The 20,433-nt window shown below is 36.3% G+C and overlaps 2 protein-coding genes across 2 annotated transcripts; one reads left to right on the forward strand and one right to left on the reverse strand.

Annotated features, from left to right (window-relative positions):
- Positions 1-3,754: 3,754 nt before the first annotated feature.
- On the reverse strand, positions 3,755-8,539 carry mrm1 (mitochondrial rRNA methyltransferase 1 homolog (S. cerevisiae)). The gene is made up of 5 exons (XM_065284522.2): positions 7,322-8,539; positions 6,716-6,809; positions 6,067-6,187; positions 5,859-5,978; positions 3,755-5,178 (listed from the first exon to the last, which is right to left on the reverse strand). Exons 1-5 carry the CDS (start codon positions 8,116-8,118, stop codon positions 5,135-5,137), a joined length of 1,176 nt encoding a protein of 391 aa, XP_065140594.1. The 5' UTR covers positions 8,119-8,539; the 3' UTR covers positions 3,755-5,134.
- A 158-nt stretch (positions 8,540-8,697) lies between these two features.
- mks1 (MKS transition zone complex subunit 1) lies at positions 8,698-19,999 on the forward strand. Its single transcript, XM_065284519.2, has 19 exons — positions 8,698-8,769; positions 8,850-8,939; positions 9,652-9,776; positions 9,864-9,916; positions 10,001-10,156; positions 10,699-10,796; positions 11,289-11,417; positions 11,845-11,949; positions 12,035-12,143; positions 12,259-12,315; positions 12,402-12,444; positions 13,714-13,776; positions 14,062-14,132; positions 14,205-14,274; positions 14,389-14,496; positions 17,658-17,788; positions 17,882-17,964; positions 18,059-18,156; positions 19,649-19,999. Exons 2-19 carry the CDS (start codon positions 8,863-8,865, stop codon positions 19,750-19,752), a joined length of 1,680 nt encoding a protein of 559 aa, XP_065140591.1. The 5' UTR covers positions 8,698-8,769; positions 8,850-8,862; the 3' UTR covers positions 19,753-19,999.
- The last annotated feature ends 434 nt before the right edge of the window (positions 20,000-20,433 follow it).

Here is a 20,433-nt window from a genome sequence, read left to right on the forward strand (position 1 = left end):
TTGTGCGTGATATGGTTAAAAACAAAAGTTCAAATGCAGCACATTATAAAACAAAAAAGAGAACAAAACCACACATGTTAAGGCAACAGATCAACAAAGACTAAATACAAAAATAGGGATAATCCACATGTAACAACTAACAAAAGACAACTGAAACACAAAGGCAATATATACACATGGGTTAACAATGAAACAAGAAACACATGAAGAGAACAATCAAACAAGAACCAATGAAAAACAGAGCGGGGAAACGCAATACAGGATCATGAGAGCTGCACTAGTTAATGCACCAGATGGTTTGGGAGGTTTGTCCTGTACTTGAAACATCATACAAAAACTGGATGTGAGCAAGTGCATGATCTAAATGCTAATAATTTATGCCATAGTCTGTCCCCTTGGCTCTATGCCTTAGCAACCACACTCTCATTTCAAATGTGTCATGCTGCATTACGATCAAACATGCAGGCACACACAATCACAGGTTTACAGTCAGTGTTCCCCATTGTCTGACACTTTGACCATAAGTCAAACTGAATGACAGAGCATAACTGATGTCTTTTGTGGGTTTCATCACACTAATAAAATCCTCTAAGTTTTAGTTAAGCACATAATATCCATAATAAATGCTATTAAATAAAAATAAGCATGCAGACACACACACACACATTAACACATTTACATGTTTTATAGGGACTGTCCATAAACGTTTTGTTTTTATACTGTACAAACTGTATATTTTATCCCCTTTTGCCTACAGTGGTTCTCAAAATGCCCCCCTCATAATTAATCATAAAATATGTGCAATTAAACGTCAGAAAAATTATTTTCAGTTTTTCTAAACTTACTATTTATAGGTCTGTTTAAGTAAAATAATTGTTTTTGTTTCATTCTGTCAGCTACCGACAATATTTTTGCTAAAAATAGTTTTTATTTGCAATAATTTACTGAATATTGAAATAGGGAAAAGTGGTAAAAAAAAAGATCTTTTCAGATTCTTTCAGATCTTGAAAACTGCAAAGAAAACAAGTTAAAATTATTTTTAACAACACAATTCTAATGTTTTTACATGTATTTTAGGAATGTTTGAATATTTGATGGAATATTATCCTTTTAATAACATATTTCATCATGTCTTTGCATGCTCTCAGTATTTTAAATCGCTGTTTGGTGACTTTGTCACTCTCGAGGTTTGCCTTTTTTGAAATTCAGCAGACACTAGCCTAAAAATGGTCACAAGAGAAATGTTGATTAAGGCAAAACTGCAGTAAATATCCATACCGTGATATTTAAATGAATATTTACAGATAAAGAAAACTATTAGAAACAATTTAAAAATGTATTTTAAGTACTAACAATGTTTTGTTTTAAAAGCAAAGCTTAAATGTAATTGTACGCTCTATAGTAGGGCTCCACATTAAGCCCAATCAGATCACACCAGCTCAGTCAATTTTCCACACACTTTTAATGAAGAAATTAGCTAATAACTCTCCATCTGTAATGAGCTAAAACACTGTCTTACCAAATTTATGAGGAATTTTCATTTGTGCAATGGAGTTGCCTCATTTAATACACAGTGGAAAAAAGGAGGGTGGACAATAGGAGCAATAACACACAATATTACTATCAATTTGGTTTGGGTGGATGAATAAATATATAAAAAACCTAACAAAGGTTGGAGGCAGAAAAAGTGGAAAAGCCTCTGAGAAGAGAAACAACACCGTAAACCCTCATGTGTCTACTCTTCTCAGAAAATTAATGGACTTTGAATGGTTACGCATGTAAGTTCTTGTTCATGTATTTAGACCTTACTGGTTCTTACTGGTGACTTTCCTTGTGTATATGTTGTTTTTATAGATAAATATGGTTACAATGTTCTTACTTTAGAGAATGGACAAGTTAATTAAAAGAGACCATTCGTGTTCCTCAGAGAATCAAATGGAATTATTTTTGTTGGTAAAAAAACCCGGAAATATGCTGTCTAAATATGCTTTAAGACTTTTAATACTTACTTCTTCACATTTTTAGTTATATTTTTTCTTACTGGATTTATCACATAATGTAACGTTATGTGGGCACTCTCTGTAGATGTTTATTTTTTTCCGCATTATACTTGACAATAATGTCAAATTGCACATCGTTGAAACGCAACAATTCCAATATTATTGCAGAGAATATAAATCGCCAATGTGAAGAAGTTGTTCATGTATTAAGACCAAAACATGTTTTAAATAGGCCAGTTCTGTGAATAAAGAATTGTGTTTTTGACATACAGGTTATGTTATGTTCCAGCACAGATTTAACACTATCTTAAATGTAACACAAACTGTGTTTAAAAGTTTTATAGATGCCATTGTTTTATATTGAATATTCAGGATTGAGTGGAAGATTTGCTGAAACAACAGCATATGTTTGATTGTTTGAAAGTACAGAAACTGCTGTCAGTTTTAATAAATGTTGTTATTGAAGCAGCTTTGACTTTCGTTGCATTATTCTGTAAATTACATTTCATTTAGTTTTCATTGTCATGTATTTAAAGAAATATATTGGTAAATATATTACAGTATAATGTAGTAAAAATTCTTTACAGCATTTTAATGTAAAACTATTACAGTATCATCTTGGGATTTGCGGATTTTACAGGATTTTATTGGCAACTCTAGTTGCCAACTAAGTACTGTAATTTATTGGAATTACAAAAAAGTACTGTAATTCACAATACAAGTTTAAATCTATATTACTGTAAAAAAAACAACAAAGTATTGTATTTTACAAACAACAATTAACTGTAAATTGCTTTACAGCATAATGCAGCAGTCCATTTTACAGCAATTAATAACATTTTTACAGAACTTTACTGGCAACTTTTTTGCCAGCTAAATCCTGTAAATTCTACAGTCAATTTTTTACAGTGTATCTCACGGTCTATATGACCTCAAATATGTGCATTCCATGCAATAAGAAATCATATTATCTCACAATTTAGTTCACAAGAACGAGTCTCTCAAGCATTTAAATTTACAATATGCAAACATCATAAATTCAGACATTTATATCTTGTTCTTAGGTGTTTTTCCAAGGAAAGGATTCTTGTGGTCCTACATACCTCGAGCTATCAGAGGTAACAGGCAGCTTTATGCTTGGCTGTTCCATTACTTTGCTCTTGGCTCTCTGACTGCACTGTTTCTGTGGCATATTAAACAGATTAATAGAACTGCACTCTGGGGAGGGGGAAACGCCAGTCAATCTAACCTGCCAACACAAAGGCGAAAAAAGCAGACACGCCCGCGACATCCTTGAAAGCTGATAAAACAAAGACAAATGTCACGTGTAAAAGAAAAGTCGAACTCTAATGTTGACTTTCAGCTTTGATTTAGTAAATAGAGGGAGAATTAGAATAACGTGCCCAAGTACCGGTAAGAAGTGAAGGTTATTAGTGGTACCTATTATTATAGGACTTAAAGGACTAGTTCATCCAAATATGAAATTTCTCTCATAATTTACTCAACCTAGTAGCATTCCGTTGTACAGGACTTCCTTATTTCAGTTAAACAAGAATTAATCATTTTATATTTAAAAGCTGTCATGTTATTTTACATGGGGTTCATTATGGTGAAGCTTCAAAAGCACATATCCAAATGACTGATTAAAATTTTCTGAATGGAAATTATATTTTGAGTAATAAAATTTGAGTTATTTGATAAACAAAAAGTGCCAAAAGAGTATTTTTGTGACAAAGCCATAGAACAATTTTTTTTTGTTTGCAAAACAACCTTTTTAATAATTAAAAGAAACAATGTTATGACACATGAGCATGAATAAGAATGAATATCTTCCTGCCACAAAGACTCGCAGATCATTCATCCCATTAAAAACAGTGCTTCATTAAATTGAAATTGTCTATAATATTAGAAACCTAATCATCCTGCACTGTTCCCTGCAGGTATGCCAATCGAGGCCATTGTAATTTAATTGTAAACCAGGGAGGGGAAACAGAAGTGTAAAATACTGAACTTTACATCAATTTAACTCAATGGAACTGGTATATCACCAGCAATACTGTATTTGGCAGAGCCCTTAGCTTAATTCTTAAACAGGAAAACTCAATAATCTATACTAACTAATATATATGTAGTGCCACCTGCTGAACTAACTTAAGTACTGCTGAAAGGAAGTGACTGGCTGTTCACAACAGCATACTACCACACTCCTTCGTAGTACTATTTCCACAGCATACAATATGTATACTTTGTACAGGTTTTCTGAATAATTTCTACTGCAAAATTATTTATTTTCAGCACTGGTGATTTAAACATCAATATTTGTGGTGTTTCTGATCCATCAACTGGTCATTTTTATGAGTACTAAATAAAGTTAGGTATGTTACTGGCCTCACTAAATCAGGTAATATCATACACTAAATCAGGTAATATCATATGGTTTGATCATCTGTGACCAAAAGATAGATGTTGAGTTTTAAGTGGTCTCCAACCTGGTGCCCGGCTGAATGTTTACATATTAAACAATGTTAAAACATATCAACAAGTAAATAAAACTAACTAAAAAAAGTTTTGAGTAGACTACCTGAAAAAAGTAGCCTACCATATTGTTGGAGATCCCTGATCTAGTGATTTCTGTCTGGCTGCTAAGCCAAACATAGCAGTTTTTTTATCAGTATGTGTGCTCTTTAGTTCTAGTTTGTATCTGCAGTACTAGAGAATATACATTTATGTCAAGTATGTACATATCTTTAAATCACTATGTAAACACAGTGCCATATAAATGCAGCTTTACTTACATAGATTATCTGAGTTTTCTGTTTTACGGAGTACTTAAAAGAAATGCTTAAAAGAAAATAACAAATGAATGGGTGCTTTGTTTGTTTATTCTTCCTAAATATAAAAACCCTCATAAAGTGTTCATAAAGATCTAGAAAAGAACAGGTCTTGTCTCAAACAAGCCGGTCAGACAGTGCAGTCAAGGCTCAGGATGCACCTACAGTCTCTCTTTATCTGATCAATGGGCCTCTCCAGACTATCAGACTGTTAATTGATGAAGTAATCCAGTCATTAATCACTGTAGGGGACTAATGAGAGACGTCTGAGTAAATAATGCTGCAGCCCTGCCGCCATCATCATCAACTTCCTGTGCGTGAGGACAGAAGAGAGTGCAACAGGATGCCTGCAAGAGAATACATTAAAAAGAACTATGTTACCAGGTTTTATAGAAAATATAGTCTATAAAAGTTTAAAGCATGGTTCATCTGGGCACATAAAAATAGAAATTCAGTCACATTTTTAAAAACATTTATTTTATAAAGAGCATTTAATTTCTTTTCAACATTTGGTGCCACTTAGTGGTGCAGAAACTAAATGACACACGTGAGCTATAAAGTGAATATTTGTGACCCTGTCTGTGAATTCCTGGCTAAAGTCTGAAAATGAGATTTGTAAGCATCAAAGTTGGATTTCTGTCACTGATTTCAATATTTGCCATAGCCCAAGTCAATAATAAGGATATCAAGGTTATATGTTCACAGAATGTTCTTTACATTAGAATCATTATATATAGAAACAAATCAATCATAAAAAATGTTTTTCCTGGGTTTTCTCAGACTGGGCCACATATTGGATTTCTGACCCAGAAGACAGGCAAGTGTAAATAGTACCACAATCCCAGCAATTACACTCTTCAAAGGTTTCATAAAGGGCTCTTTGCAGTGATGCCATAGAGAAACCATCTTTGGTTCCCCAAAGAACCTTTTCTACTTTTTTATAGTATGTAGAAGGTTTTTTATGGAACAGAACCTTTTATTAACAGGTTTATTTTCAGAAGTGTATTAGAAGTGTAGTCTGCTGTACCTGTGGCTACAGATACATTAAGGGATTCTACTCCAGGCTGCAGGTCTCTGCGTGGAGGAATGGTGAGGAGGACATCACATAGTTGCCTCAAATCAGAAGACAAACCTTTTCCCTCCCCACCTATCAACACAGACAGACAGGTGTTTAAAAAACACAAAGTACACAACATTTACAGTAGTGTATAAATCCAAATGTTTAAAACACATACCCATTATCAGCAGTGTAGGTCTGGACATCTTAAAATCAGAACACGGCATAATTGGACCTTCACAATTTCCAATCTCGAATCCAACTGTGCCAGCTACTTGCCAGCCTTGTACTGCTTTTGCCTATATTGACAAAATTCCAATCTGATAATTGAATTTACCAATATGCCCTTTAACAGCCTTATGTAGCCAATTGTGCCACACTGGATATCTTTTTATCTATAAAAACAATCATGCATTTAAACCATTTAACAGAGTTTTGTTATTAAGCATGACAAAAATTAAATGCAAACTTAGCATAATTATTATTTTAGCAAGAGTTACAGCAAGTTGTCACTGAGACGAGTCACTCTGAGTTGAACACAAACATAACACAAATAAATGCTTTAACTGCCCTCTAGAGGTTGCAAATGGAAACACTTGAACTTATTTTAAAGGAAGTGTTCACCCAAATATGAAAATTCCAAAAATCACACATATTTACCATTAAGGCAATCCAAATGACTCAAGTGGGTTAATTTATGTCTTTTGAGGCAGGTTTGTATTAATATTTGAAGCTTATTTAGCAATCAATCATTTAGTAATAATCAATGAGAGAGTTTTCATAATTGGATCAACTAGTCCTTTAAGTAAAGCGATACACTTCCAGACCTTTATCATATCTTCCAGACTGCTGTAGCCAAACACTTCCATGACCTCCATCACACCAGCACTGGCTTTGCTTACTGTGGGTGTCAATGGACAGCTAAAAAACATAGCACATAATCAGTGTCCATGGAGCAAAATATGTAAATGTAAAGGTGCACTAAAGTAAATCATGACAAATATGTTCAAATTATGTACACTCACAAAGATGAAACCCCAGCCAATATTTACTTTATTTATGTTACCAATTTTATAGGGGGGTTACTAGGATAATCTACACCAGTGTTTCCCAAACAGGGGGTCGGGGCTCACAGGGGGGCCTCAAGATGACTTAAAATTATAAAAAATTGGACAACAAGCATTAAAACAAGCAAAAAAATTTCCTTTTTGGTAGCGAATATACATCTGTCCAGTCATTCCAAGTTCTATTTCATTTTATATTGAAAAAATTGAGTGAGTGGGGGGCCTCAAATATTGTTGGAGGCAACTAGGGGGCCTTGAGGTAAAAGGTTGGGAACCACTGATCTACACCAATACATTATACAGTTAATAATTAATAAAGTAAGTAATATGTAATAAAGCATTATTTACAAAAGAATATTTGGATTGCACCTGTTATGAATGCTGCTGGCAACCCGATCCACTCCCAGGAAGTATGCAGACCGTAAAATGGCACCAAGATTCATTGGATCTTGTATTCCATCCAAAACAAGCCATAATGCCCCTTGGTTCTCATTGTGGTGTAATGTTACTGTTTTTTCTTCTCTGATAAAACCTAGTGAACTTGCTAAAAGACACAACCCCTGGTGCACTTTACCACCAGACATCTCGTCAAGTGTTTTCTTATTGACTCTTTGGATCTGCACACCATGCCTGATGCCCTCCTGACAGACCCTAAGGACTGCATCTCGCTGGGGCCCTTTATCTTCTTTTACAAAGAGACGACTGGGTTTTCTCCTACCTTGCATGAGGGCAAGCAAGCATGGGGCCACCCCATACACAATCTCCAACTGCTTGTCTTCAACAATGTCTTTATGGATACCAAAGATCTTTCCAGATTCAGACTCATCGAAATCCTCAAACCTCAGTTTCTGAAGCTCAGAAGACACTTTTCTCTCTGGCATTGATCTTTTGTCTATAGCCGCTTGAGCCTGTCTGCTTGGCATTTTTGTTAATTTGTGGATAGTAGCATCTTGTAAATGTTCATACTGCCTAGATACATTTGTCTTTGTGACTTTTCTAGAACGTAAAGGATTCTTTCTCAACCATTCAATATCTCTTGGCAAAAGAAGTGGACTTGTGCAGTGATAGGCAGACGTAGGAGTAAAACGTAATTGATATAGGCCTACCAAATAATGGCTATTCCTAGCTAGGCTGGATACTTGGGATATTCTTTTGCACATCTGCATATTTGCAATAAATTTGACATAAAACGGCTCACATAGAAAATTATCTACTAAACTAGCCGGCTTACTGGTCTTAGCTACCCATCAGAAGGTTTCCATTGGTCAGGTTTGATTGAGGAGTTTAGCCGAACACACCGTGATGTTTTTTAAATGCATACCATGTTTTCCAATTAAATTAATTCAGTGCTTGCTAGTTTTTTCCCCACGTTACTCGTTATTGCTGCTAACTCGAAAGCTAACTTTGCCCTTCAACAAATCAGCAAATTATCAAAGCAAACGGTTTGTTTTAGCCTCGTAAATACAATATAACACACCAACAATCAAACCGACCTCAAAATCAAGCAATCAGTTCAACTAGATTCCTACAACAACCATGTTAATCCAGCTTGCTTTCAGTGCTTTGACAGATTTCAACGTGGATGTGACCCGTGGAGCGTGTTTACTATCACTGCTGCTCCCAGATCAGCTCTCGCCATTAGCACAGACTCTGCATACCGGGTAGGAACGTAACTCTAGCTGATCTGAAAACAGCGCGTACCGTTAAGTTATCCGCATATACTGAGCATGCGCACAACTCACTTCCTGTTGCTTCCGTTACCATGTTACTATGCAACGAGACGCTCGGAAGTGTAGCGCTATCTCATAAATTAATCAGTAAACAGCTTATTTCTCCTGTATATATAATAGTTATCTATGCAAATCATACACTAAACTAAATTCTTTCTATTTTGAAGCGGGGTGGTAAATATGGCGGACGTCTGGTGTACTGACACAGGGGAAGCGGTTTATCGCTCGAGGGACGCAGTTAAAAACTTAAGGATACGGTAAGTCATGGCACCGTACAATAGCCGTACTTGTTGTGTTACCCATCGCCTTAACTAATGTTGAATCTTGACACTTCCACGAAGAATTTGTACCACCAAGTACCACTATCTCACATTTCTGTTACTGTACATAGGGCTGGGTATCGATTCAGATGTTCCAGATCGATTCAATATCGATTCACAAGCTATCAACTCGATTTGATTCTCGATTCGATTTTCGATTCCGATTATCGGGTCGGTTTTTATACTCGATTCTTAATTCAACTCAATGAATATAGATTTAATACAAATATTATATTAATTTAAAAAAAAAATAAAACAGTGAACAGCAGTTTACAAGTGGGTAATTCTAATTAAAATAAATTAAAAGCCACAACACTATCGTTGTCTTCTTGCTTGCGAAATCTAAAATGCTTCCATACCTCTTACTTTTTATGTGAAGGTGGCATCAACGTTGCTCAGGGAAAGCACTTCATTAGCAAGAACATCTTAAAGAACATGGAATTGATCGAAAAACCAACACACTGATAAAAACGTATAGCTTGCATTAAAGTGTAGCCAAAATAATTAATGCAACGTACATGCATTTTGATGTACTTATGTTTTTACATGCTACTTCAGAAATACTGTGAAGGTAACATGCTACATATCCAAAACATCACTTTAACATGGTGAAGAAATATGTCATTACCCTATTTTATTTTTGTCTTAGTGTCCGCATACGGCGTGTGACCTCTACTGCTGCCCTGTCTCAGCACCTCCATCAGCAAGTGTCTCAACAGGAAAGAGGAGCTATAGAGCTGGACACCTTCACCTCGCAGACACGATCAGGCTCCAGTACGTGAGAAACACAGATACAAAACAGTTTGAGGAGGATGACAAAAATAGTAATGGACTGTCTCTCTGTTTCTTTTTGTAACACAGCCATTGATGAGGAGGAAATGGTAATTGGTTGGCAAGAGAAGTTCTTTAGTCAGGTAAGAGACTACTGCGAGGCTGTGTGCCCCAAAATAGACAAGAAAATGAAAAGATCTAATGAGTTCCTCATTATCTATATCTAGTATGAAGTGGACCTTTACCAGACTGAGTCAAACTGTCAAACACCACTGGAGCATCAATATCACACAGAAATATTGGCAATGGAAAGGGCTAAAAGAAGGAAAAATCAGCGCATTTTCACCTACACAGACTTTGATCGCTTTGCCAAGTGGGAAGAGGTTGGTTAACTTTAACTTTTTTTGTTTCCAAGGCTGTTGATACATTATGAATACAAGTATTAGACTATCAGGATGTGTGTATAAGTATGACAGAGGGATTTTCACAAATTATAAATATATTACAAGTTATATTTTACAATTTAAATCAAAATATTTTAGATTTCAAGACATTAAGAGTTTTTTTATTACATTATAACATTATTTTATGACAATTAGGCACCCCCTCTCCTTTTATTGTAATACATCAATAATAATAATAAGGGTTTATTTAACTCATAATAAATTAAAGGCATTAGAATAAATGCTACCATTATGTATTAATAATATGCTATCATTAAAACAATACATCATGATTCTATTATTTAATATTTTTAAGGGGAATGTTGTAAATTGTCATTAAAATAAAACGTCAAAATAAAATATCTTACATTTTTCTGTTGGTTTGGGGGCGACATGTGTCCTGATCTTGACAGGTTTTGTGAGATTCAGGCATAAAATATAAACATTTCTACAATTTTCTGAAGTTGTGGTTGTGTTGGCAGCAAGCTCAGAGTCTACTGACCCCAGCACAGCCAATACCTACCTTCTTAGCAGAACGCATGGCCAGTGTAAGACACAGGAGGCAAGAGAGACGTCCTGTGTAAGTGCAGACTGTTGGCATTATAATTCTGTTATACAGGGTTCCCACGGGTCCCATTTTTTTTCCAAAAACATTTGAGGGCCTTGAATTTTTCAAGCTGAAAAATTTCAAGGCCCTCACATGTTTTTGCAAAAAAAAAAAAAACAGATACAGGTTATTGAAAGTGTTTAAATCTATTTTGTGCAAGAAGTTTTTAGGAAAATCCATATTATTCTATGACGTCATAAAAAGTCTAGACTTCTTGTTTTGAATGCTTCTGTATATGAATATTAATCCATACCAAAATGCTTTTTTGCGTAGTTGTGTTTGACACATGAAATCTGTAACAATGTATCTTACAAGTAAGTCCTTGAATTTAAGGTTACTGGACCTAGAAAGTCCTTGAAATGTCATTGAATTTGAAGTTAACCAAGGTGTGGGAACCCTGATTATATTTTTATCTTCATGTTGGAAGTTTTAAAGGTTTATGCAATTTCGATGTATGTTTAATAGAGACTCCAATATTCCCAAGTCCTGTCCAATCATGTGGGAACCTTCAGAGGAGTTCATAAAGAACAGCCACACCATTAACACACCTGTGCAAAACATGTACATTATGGGAGATCTTGGGCCTTCAGGGAAGTACGTAAGACCATGCTGTTTAATACACATTCTGGGTGAACTATCCCTTAAATTTTTCATTTATAAACCAGAACCTTACTATGGTTATACTGGTACCTTCACAGTTCAATATAAAAGTCCTGCAACATGATATGCTAAACTCTTCCATCTCAAAAAAGTAACAACACTTACAAGTGGTCGGTAATACAGTTGCTTGCCCTCATTTACCCTTTTACCAATGACTGCAATACATTTTAAAATGTTTATGAAATCTGTTAAGGTAAGACTGAAGTGAAAATGGTTTTTAACCACTGATAAGCATTGTTTACATGCAAGTGTAGGCTGAATGTTTTTCTAGAAAATTAAGTGAATACATTGTTGTATGGCACACAGAAATCGGTGGCATCATCTGATGTTTATGTTTACATTGTTTGTTTGTTTTTTACAGGTTGGGCCTGAAAGAAAATGAATATGTGTTATGTACCATAAGAGCAGACAGTAATGGAGTTATCACAATCAAACCAGACTTTAACAACAACAGAGGAGCTTACAGGCAAGATGCACCTCTCCCATATATTTCACAGTAGATTGATGAGTGTGGTTACAGAAGTTATATGATAGTGTGTCTTTCACACTAGGATAGAGACGATGGGAGAGAAGAGGGAGGTGTGGCAGCTCTATCTGGAAAACACCTCAGCAGATATTAATGCAGAAGAAAAAGACAGAGAGCAACGCATGTACAGAGATGTAGGTCCTTGCAGATATGTTTCCCCTTATCCATGTCTATGTGGTATTTTTACTATTTGCTCGACAGAACGTAGCTCACAGTGGTCATAATCTAATACATTTTCCTCTCTTTTAGCTGTACATACGTCACAAAGATTACCTTAACAGCCTGGTAGGCCAGGACTTTGAGATGGTTTGTATTATACATTTTATTTCATAGTGTCATTGTATGAAAAATATGTATAAAATGTAATTTGATTGTCAAATTACTTCCTTCAGCCACCTCCAGGGGTACTTCGCCTGATTGTGAATGGAGAGATTGGTGGGTATAATGATTCATAGTGATCAGCTTTGAAGAATGCATGTCATTGTTTAATTAATCTCAGGTTGTTTCAAACTTGTACTGCTTGCTTTCTTCTGTGGTGGTCGTTTACAAAATGTTTTCATCAAAAACCAGGAAACGGTTTTCATACATTTGGCTGTTTGTTTACACCAGGGGTAGGCAACATCAGCCCTGGAGTGCCTATGTCCTGCAGATTTTAGCTCCAACCCTGATAAAACCTTGCCTACCTGAAGTTTTCAGATGACTCTTTAGACCTTGATTAGCTTTTTCAGGCGTGCTTGATTAGAGCTGGAGCTAAACTCTGCAGGACATCGGCAATCCAGGACCGACATTGCCTACCCCTGGTACACAATGCATTTTTGGGGTCCTAAAACCGCAAACTTTTGATGACAAGTTTCAAAGTTTTTGAGAAGGACACTTTGTTGTCCCGGTGTAACTTATGTAACTACGAATTCAAATGTGTTTTCGGAGTGTCATGTATGTTGCTCGTCATGTCAAAATACGTGTTTGTTGCATGATGTGAACCATGTGCATCATGCGTCATGTCAAAATACGTGCCTGCTGCACACGTGTTGAGAGGGTTTATAATGAAAGAGATGCTCACGTTCACAAAATACACTTAAGACTGAACACTAATCTTTGAATACACATAAGATTATGTGAGTATTTGCCAAACATGAACGTTTCTTTTATCATAAACCCATTTAAAGCATCTGCAACAGATACGTGTTTTGACATGACGCACAAAAGTTTACATGAGCTTTCATAAATTTCTACATGACAAGCCACACACATGATGGGTTAAATACATGTGACGAGCTTCGCATCGTGCACCCTCAAAAAAGAAGCCACCAGCCGCAACTGGTAATAAACCGACCTCATCGTCCATCTAAACAAAACTGCTTGATGCTTTTGCCATCTTGATTGTTTGTATTTATTGCTCTGTATGTGCGCAGGCGTGTTGCTTTAAAACGAACATTGCCATCTACTGGCCTGGCACGCGTAATTTTACTACGTCATTGTCGTGTAAACATCAATTTCAAAAGATTAAAAATCTGATATTCCACTTAAGGGTGTCATGAGTCACAATCACATACACAAACAATATACACCTAAAAGGGGGCTTTAAAACAGTTTATAAGCATTCTTAAATAGTGTAAAATGGTGTTTTTAATAGATTTTCACTGTTACTCTAAACTGTCTAAAAAAATCACTGATGTCATCATAATATCGCAATTTTCATGTCAGTTTCAGCTCAGGGCTATGAATATGACAATCTCTATGTCCACTTCTTTCTGGATCTACCAAACAGTGAGTCAACCTTACCTTCTTTACACATTGTGTCCAGAAAATGTATTTGGAATTTTAAGCCACATGTAAAAACATGATTGCCATTGTATTAAATACTGAAATATCAAGCAAAATGGTAAAGTGACAGATAAGGTTTGTGATGACCAGTTGGTTAAAAGTTATTTTAAGCTAGCCTTGTATTTGTTTAAGTCTAGCATCGAAATCTGAATACCTTGTAAAGCCAGTCCATTATTCTTTTATGTAGATTTTTTCTCAATCACTCATGTTATGGTTTGTGTTCTTCAGGTTGGTCCAATGTTCCCTTTCACTGCCTCTCTGGTGTCACTCAGACCTGTCGCACACGTGTTCTGGGGAAAGTAAGACATTATATAAGTTGCCTGCATGCCTGTATTTATGCAAGTATGGAAAATATGTTTTCTGTTTCATAGGAGGATGTAGCCTTCTTCTCCTATCCATTTAGCTTTGAGTCCTTCTTCAGAAAAGAGGATGAGTCTGATGGTGAGATCTTGGTTTGCTAATATCTGTATCTATAAGCATTCCTCTTGATGATATGCTTTAAAACAACCCTTAAGTTATGAACTTCCATTGTTAATCCAAGTATGTTTTGTGTAGAATCATTACCCCAGTGGCCAGTGTTATATTTTAAAGTTCTCTCCTTGGATTTCTGGCAACGGTACAGAACTGAAGGCTATGGTTTCCTTGTCATTCCCTCAACACCAGGTAGGACAAACCAACCTTCGCTCTGAATGAGAAGTCCTGTATACTGTGATATATTTACTGTATAGTGAACTGAACTGGTTCATTCGGTTATACCTAAAAAGTGTGATAGTTTTAAGTAGAATGATAGGAGTAATTGAGTCTAGAACACAAAAACTGCTCAAAAGCGGTAAAGTTCACTTAGGGTGTACTAACATTATATGAACCGTACCATACACAAGTCAAAAATTCAATAAAATGCTCTACCAAAAAGGTATGCTTTAAAGCTTTCCTTGCCAGCGTTTTACATAAAAAGTTGCCAGTCAGCGCCAGCTTTTTTGTGATTTTCACAAAAGTTTAATGCCTTCCAGAAATGATCTTTCCTTAAATATATAAAGATACATATATCAAATGAAAGAACAGACAATCTGCTTTCAAACAAAAAATATGTTTTATCCTATCTTCATTTCTTCTATTTTATCACCTCTCAAAAAAGGGTATGTTTAGGGTAGAAACCTGATTCAGAACGTTAATTAAAACATACATGAAGTTTTTACTGTTTTTGGATCAGTGGATGCTTCAGTGTTTTATAAGTTGTTTAAGAGCGCCACCTAGTGGATAATAGTGGAAATATGGATTGCCGTAAAAACTCATCATTGGCAGGGAAGCGTTTTCTCTATAACTCGTCAATGGCTGGGAAAGAGTTAAGGTAGGGTGGAGTATTTCTATGAATGCACTGATAAGTCAGGAGGGAGACCATATATTCAATCCTGGACAAAACAGGAAGCCAGTGAAGTGATTTAAGAATTGGAGTGATGTGATCATATTTGTGGATCCTAGCAGCGGTGTTCTGAATGTACTGCAGCTTCTGGATATTTTTGCTATGAATCCCGATAAGGAGTGCATTACAAGTAGAATAAACAAAGCCATGGACTCACTTTTCTACATCTGTGAGTGTAGAACGAAGTCTGGCAATGTTCTTAAGATGTAGAAAAGAGGTCTTGCACAGATCGTCAGAATGGGGAAGAAAGTTGTTTTAAGTGATTTTGAAAGTGGCATGGTTGTTGGTGCCAAACAGGCTGGTCAGAGTATTTCAGAAACTGCTGATCTACTGGGATTTTCATGCACAAATATCTGTAGGGTTTACAGAGAATCGTCAGAAAAAGAGAAAATATCCAGTGAGCGGCAGTTCTGTGGGCGCAAATGCCTTGTTGATGCCAGAGGTCAGAGGAGAATGGCCAGACTGGTTCAAGCTGATAGAAAGGCAACAGAAACTCAAATTACCACTCGTTACAACCGAGGTATGCAGAAGAGCATCTCTGAATGCACAACACGTCGAACCTTGAGGCAGATGGGCTACAGCAGTAGAGGACCACACAGGGTGCCACTCCTGACAGCTAAGAACTGGAAACTGAGGCTACAATTTGCACAGGCTCACCGAAATTGGACAATAGAAGTTGGAAAAACGTTGCCTGGTTGATGAGTCTTGATTTCTGCTGCGACATTCAAATGGAGGGTCAGAATTTGGTGTCAACAACATGAAAATTTGGATCCATCAACGACTCAGGCTGCTGCTGGTGGTGTAATGGTGTGGTGGTTATTTTCTTGGCACACTTAAGGCCCATTAGTACCAATTGAGCATCATGTCAACGCCACAGCCTACCTGAGTATTGTTGCTGACCATGTCTATCCCTTTATGATCACAGTGTACCCATCTTCTGATGGGTACTTCAAGCAGGATAACGTGCCATGTCATAAACCGCGAATCATCTCCGACTTTCTTGGACATGACAATGAGTTCACTGTACTCAAATGGCCTCCACAGTCACCAGATCTCAATGCAATAGAGCACCTTTGGGATGTGGTGGAACGGGAGATTTGCATCATGGATGTGCAGCCGACAAATCTGCAGCAGCTGCGTGATGCTATCATGTCGATATGGACCAAAATCTCTGATGCATGTTTCCAGTGCCACGAAGGATTAAGGCAGTTCTGAAGGCAAAAGGGGGTCCAACCCGGTACTAGTAAGGTGTACCTAATAAAGTGGCCGGTGAGTGTATATTATGTAAACAAAAACTTTTATTCTGCAAACGATTAGTCACGACTAATCATTAGGCAGCCCTACAGCATAGCAATGGAATAAAATACCATATCGGCTGATGACACGACCACAGGGCATATAGAGAATAAATAGGATAGGGCCGAGCACCGAACCTTGCATTCCAGTGATTTAGCCTGTCCTAATGGGACATACTCAGTTCTCCCAGTAAGGTAAGACAAAAATCAATTGTAGACAGAATCTGACAAATTTATGGTGTCGCGTAGACGATTAAGGAGGATAGCGAGATCCACAGTGTTGAATGCTGCAGTCAAATCTAAAAGGATGAGAAGCATTTGCCAAAATCAGCAACTCATTGTCATTTGTTTCTGTGCTTTGGCCAGAGTGAAAACCAGAATGGAATTTCTCAAACAGATTATTTTGTTGTAAATGAACCTGAAGCTGTGCAGCAACTACTTTTTCCAGCACTTTGGGTCTAGGCTGGAAGTCGACAGTAGGGACAGACAAAGCAGAGGAGCTAGATAGACGGAAATGAATGGTGAATTTGTTCCCCCTCTCCTCTGTAAATTCCAAATGAGAGTGAGTTTATGGTTTGAGAATGTGATAACTTTGATAAATGTAATGACTTAGTGACTGAAGAAAAATCTGCAGTTTAAAGATGCTGAAGATCTTTGGCCAAGATATCCAGGTTAAACTTTTTCAAGTTCCTGAAACATATTTGACATTTTCCTTTGATGGAGGATAATGGAAGTGGCAGCTCCATTAAAATGACTCATAAAATAAACTCATAATACGATGAACTCCATTGTGCATTATCTTCCAGTTTTCTTCAAAATGATCGCTTACTCATTTCTTACTCATATTTTTCCATATGTTGGAGTAAAGCTCATATAACACAAATGTAGCTAGCTATGGGAATTATTTTGTCACCAATGGAAATTCAAAAATTCCCAATTAGACTATGTTACTTGCCATTAATCATAGGCATGGTAGCTTTTGTTATACATGACTCAATTCAAGATTCTAGTTCTAATGCAAAATATAATTTACATAATAAACTGTAGCACAGAGTTGCTGTTTTTATCATGTGTGTGTAAACTTTAGCAATCTGTTTTTATGGTCTCAGGGTGTCACAAAATGACCTGCCGCACATGGAGACCCCTGCAGTCAAGCACGGCTGAACTGAGGCGCTTCTTTATTGGTGGAGGTCCTGAACTTGAGGATGTCAGTTATGTCAGAATACCTGGCACTTTTAAGGTGACTCATACATTTCTTATTGTGATTATTTGTATTATAACCAAATAGATTAATTTAGCATTGAATATTTATAAAAGTGCCCTCTCTTTCTAGGGAGAGCGATTGAGTCGATGTGGTTTTCGGACACAGACGACTGGAAGTGTGACCTTTACTCTTAATTGCATACAGCATGCTAGGTTGGCCAACAGAATTAGCAAATCACATTTTTGAGATTGAAACAAAACCGTTCTGGCCCGTTGAGTACTCATGAGCTTGTTGTACTTTATTTAGGGCTTTTATTGATGCCAGCTCCCTGAAGAGGAGGAGACAGACTGTTCTGGATCAGCTGGGCGGCCACAGTCAGCAGGGCTCTGTCTATAATGTACTGGGTAAGAGGAAGTCTGAATCACTTTTTATTGCTATTTATTTCTGCTATTATCCACTAGGTGGTGCTCTTACCCAACTTACAAAACACTGAATCATCCACTGATCCAAAAACAGTAAAAACATGTGTATTTTTTATCATCAATCTAAATCTCATCTCTATCAAAAGTCCTTTACAAAGATGCAATTATCTTAGCTTTTTGCTCAAAATGTGGTATTTTTTAAGAAACCTATCCATATTTGAGAGGTCATAAAAAGTGAAAACAGAGGGTCTGTTCTTTCATTTGATATATGTTTATATATTAAAAGAATAATTTTTATAAATTCTTTTTCATAAATCAGTTTTATAACTGATATCATAACTTAGAAAGGCAGGCTGTGTAACCGTCAGGGAACATGAAGAGCTCAGATGCAAAAGCCGCTAAACATCACCTCCGTCAACAATGAGATATGATATTTACCGAATGCTCTCGGCACATATTATACATCCATCAAATAATTTCACTTTAAATACACTTAGACCCGGTCTCAGGCCATTCAGAAATACCAGTTTATTGGCAGAATCACACAAAAAATTTTCAGCAAATTCCTCTAAGTGCACGGAAGAAGAATTGGATTAATAACAGCGTGTGTAGGAGTTTTTTTACCTGGTTAAAGGAGGTTTACAGAAGATATAAGGATATTAACTGAATTACTGAGCCCTTTACCATTTAGTGAATAGTGACTGGAAACCTTTGAAAGTGGAGATTTTTTTTTCATGAAAAAAAGTTTATTTACAAGAAAACCTGTCAGATTTTCCTTAGATATTTTCCTTAGATATTTAAATATTAGACATTTATTCATAGTTAATATTTGTGATCAGAAATCCGGTTGTGTGGGGGGAATCCTGAGTACGCACACAGTAGATCTCACACATGGAACAAAACGATACCCAGTCCGATAGTGTGATGATGAAAGACGAAACCATAACAACCGCAGTCATGATGCAGCAGGCACAGTCCAAAGTGAGATGTAAAAAGCAGTCCATAGTATTAATGGCATTTCTTAATAACTATTCTCCGACATGTTTGTTTACTTTAAAGTCAAATTTGACATAAAATAGACATGATTTCAGTCAAGATTCGCTTTGTTTGTAAAGGCAATATGTGTGTGGTGTTCTGTCCTGTCATGACCAGCGGCACTCCACAAACTATAGGAACAAAAATGTTAAATCATCCATATTTTTGTCATCATGTATGTGGTCTCTTACATTTTGAAAATCTGACAAGATTTTACAAATCTAGCTTAACCCACACGCACTGCAAGTCGTGAACACGCACACAGAGCAGTCGGCAGCTATAGCTTCTGGGGTTAAGGTGCTTTTCTCAAGGGCACCACATTTGGCTATGAGACACGAACTGATGACCTTGAGGTTACAAAAGCCTGACTTTTTAACCACTAGACTAGGACTTGTATTTGACTTATATTTGCTGATTTAGAGTGTCTATGTGATTTCAGAAGCATTTCAAAAGGCCCGTAAACGCATGCACGACGCCAGAGAGAGTTTACCCAGAGATCTCATCAGTACCACTGTACAACTTAACTCAGAGTCTTCTGCATAGTAAAACATGAAACCCTTATAAAATAAATGGAAAAATACTGTTTCTGTTCATTTGAAAACCTTGTTTGCTGTATTATATTTATGTATATATGCACAAAGTTTCTGTGATTCAAAGAAAGTAAGTTTTCTTCTGAAATCTTAATTTAGATTTGGATTTTTTAAACAGTTGTTGTATATAAGCTCGTTTTTAATGTTTGTATTAAATAAGTAAATCCCTACATACTTTATATATTTCTATGATAAGTATGATAACTCAATAAAGATATGATAGTAAACATGAAACAGCATGGTTTGATTTATTATTAGTATTTTCGTGGTTGGTATTAGATTGCTTACCAGCTTTGGTATTTTGTTATCACCAATAATAATGTGGCTTAAGTGCCCACAATCTTTTGGGTGCTAAATAAGCAGCAGAGGGCAGCATCCAAGTTATAAATATAACCCTCACAGAACATAAAATATATAGCCAATCTGGATATTACATTGCACTGACCTGACATAGTTGACATAAAATTCACGCTGTGGATGTTTTGATATTTTATTTCCAGCCTGTTCACTTTCAGCTTGAAAAATTTAATATCAAAAGTTCTCATTCTCAGATTTGAATGGATACAGTGAGAGCATAAAGTCAGCTATCAGCACCCCTGTCTTCAAAGACAGGCACTTGGATTAGAATAGAGCT

Source organism: Paramisgurnus dabryanus, chromosome 5 (assembly GCF_030506205.2).
Source record: "Paramisgurnus dabryanus chromosome 5, PD_genome_1.1, whole genome shotgun sequence".
NCBI classification, from domain to species: Eukaryota; Metazoa; Chordata; class Actinopteri; order Cypriniformes; family Cobitidae; genus Paramisgurnus; species Paramisgurnus dabryanus.

What these genes read in the sequence shown, in the direction of transcription:
- mrm1 (XM_065284522.2), bottom strand. Translation starts at nt 8,118, where the DNA reads ATGCAGATGTGCAAAAGAATATCCCAAGTATCCAGCCTAGCTAGGAAT. An exon ending in GTCTGGAAGATATGATAAAG is followed by an intron (nt 6,188 to 6,715) that starts GTCTGGAAGTGT and finishes TTGTCAATATAG; the next exon opens with GCAAAAGCAGTACAAGGCTG. An exon ending in TAATGTATCTGTAGCCACAG is followed by an intron (nt 5,179 to 5,858) that starts GTACAGCAGACT and finishes ATTCTCTTGCAG; the next exon opens with GCATCCTGTTGCACTCTCTT.
- mks1 (XM_065284519.2), top strand. Translation starts at nt 8,863, where the DNA reads ATGGCGGACGTCTGGTGTACTGACACAGGGGAAGCGGTTTATCGCTCG. An exon ending in GCTTTGCCAAGTGGGAAGAG is followed by an intron (nt 10,157 to 10,698) that starts GTTGGTTAACTT and finishes TTGTGTTGGCAG; the next exon opens with CAAGCTCAGAGTCTACTGAC. An exon ending in CTTTCTGGATCTACCAAACA is followed by an intron (nt 13,777 to 14,061) that starts GTGAGTCAACCT and finishes TGTGTTCTTCAG; the next exon opens with GTTGGTCCAATGTTCCCTTT.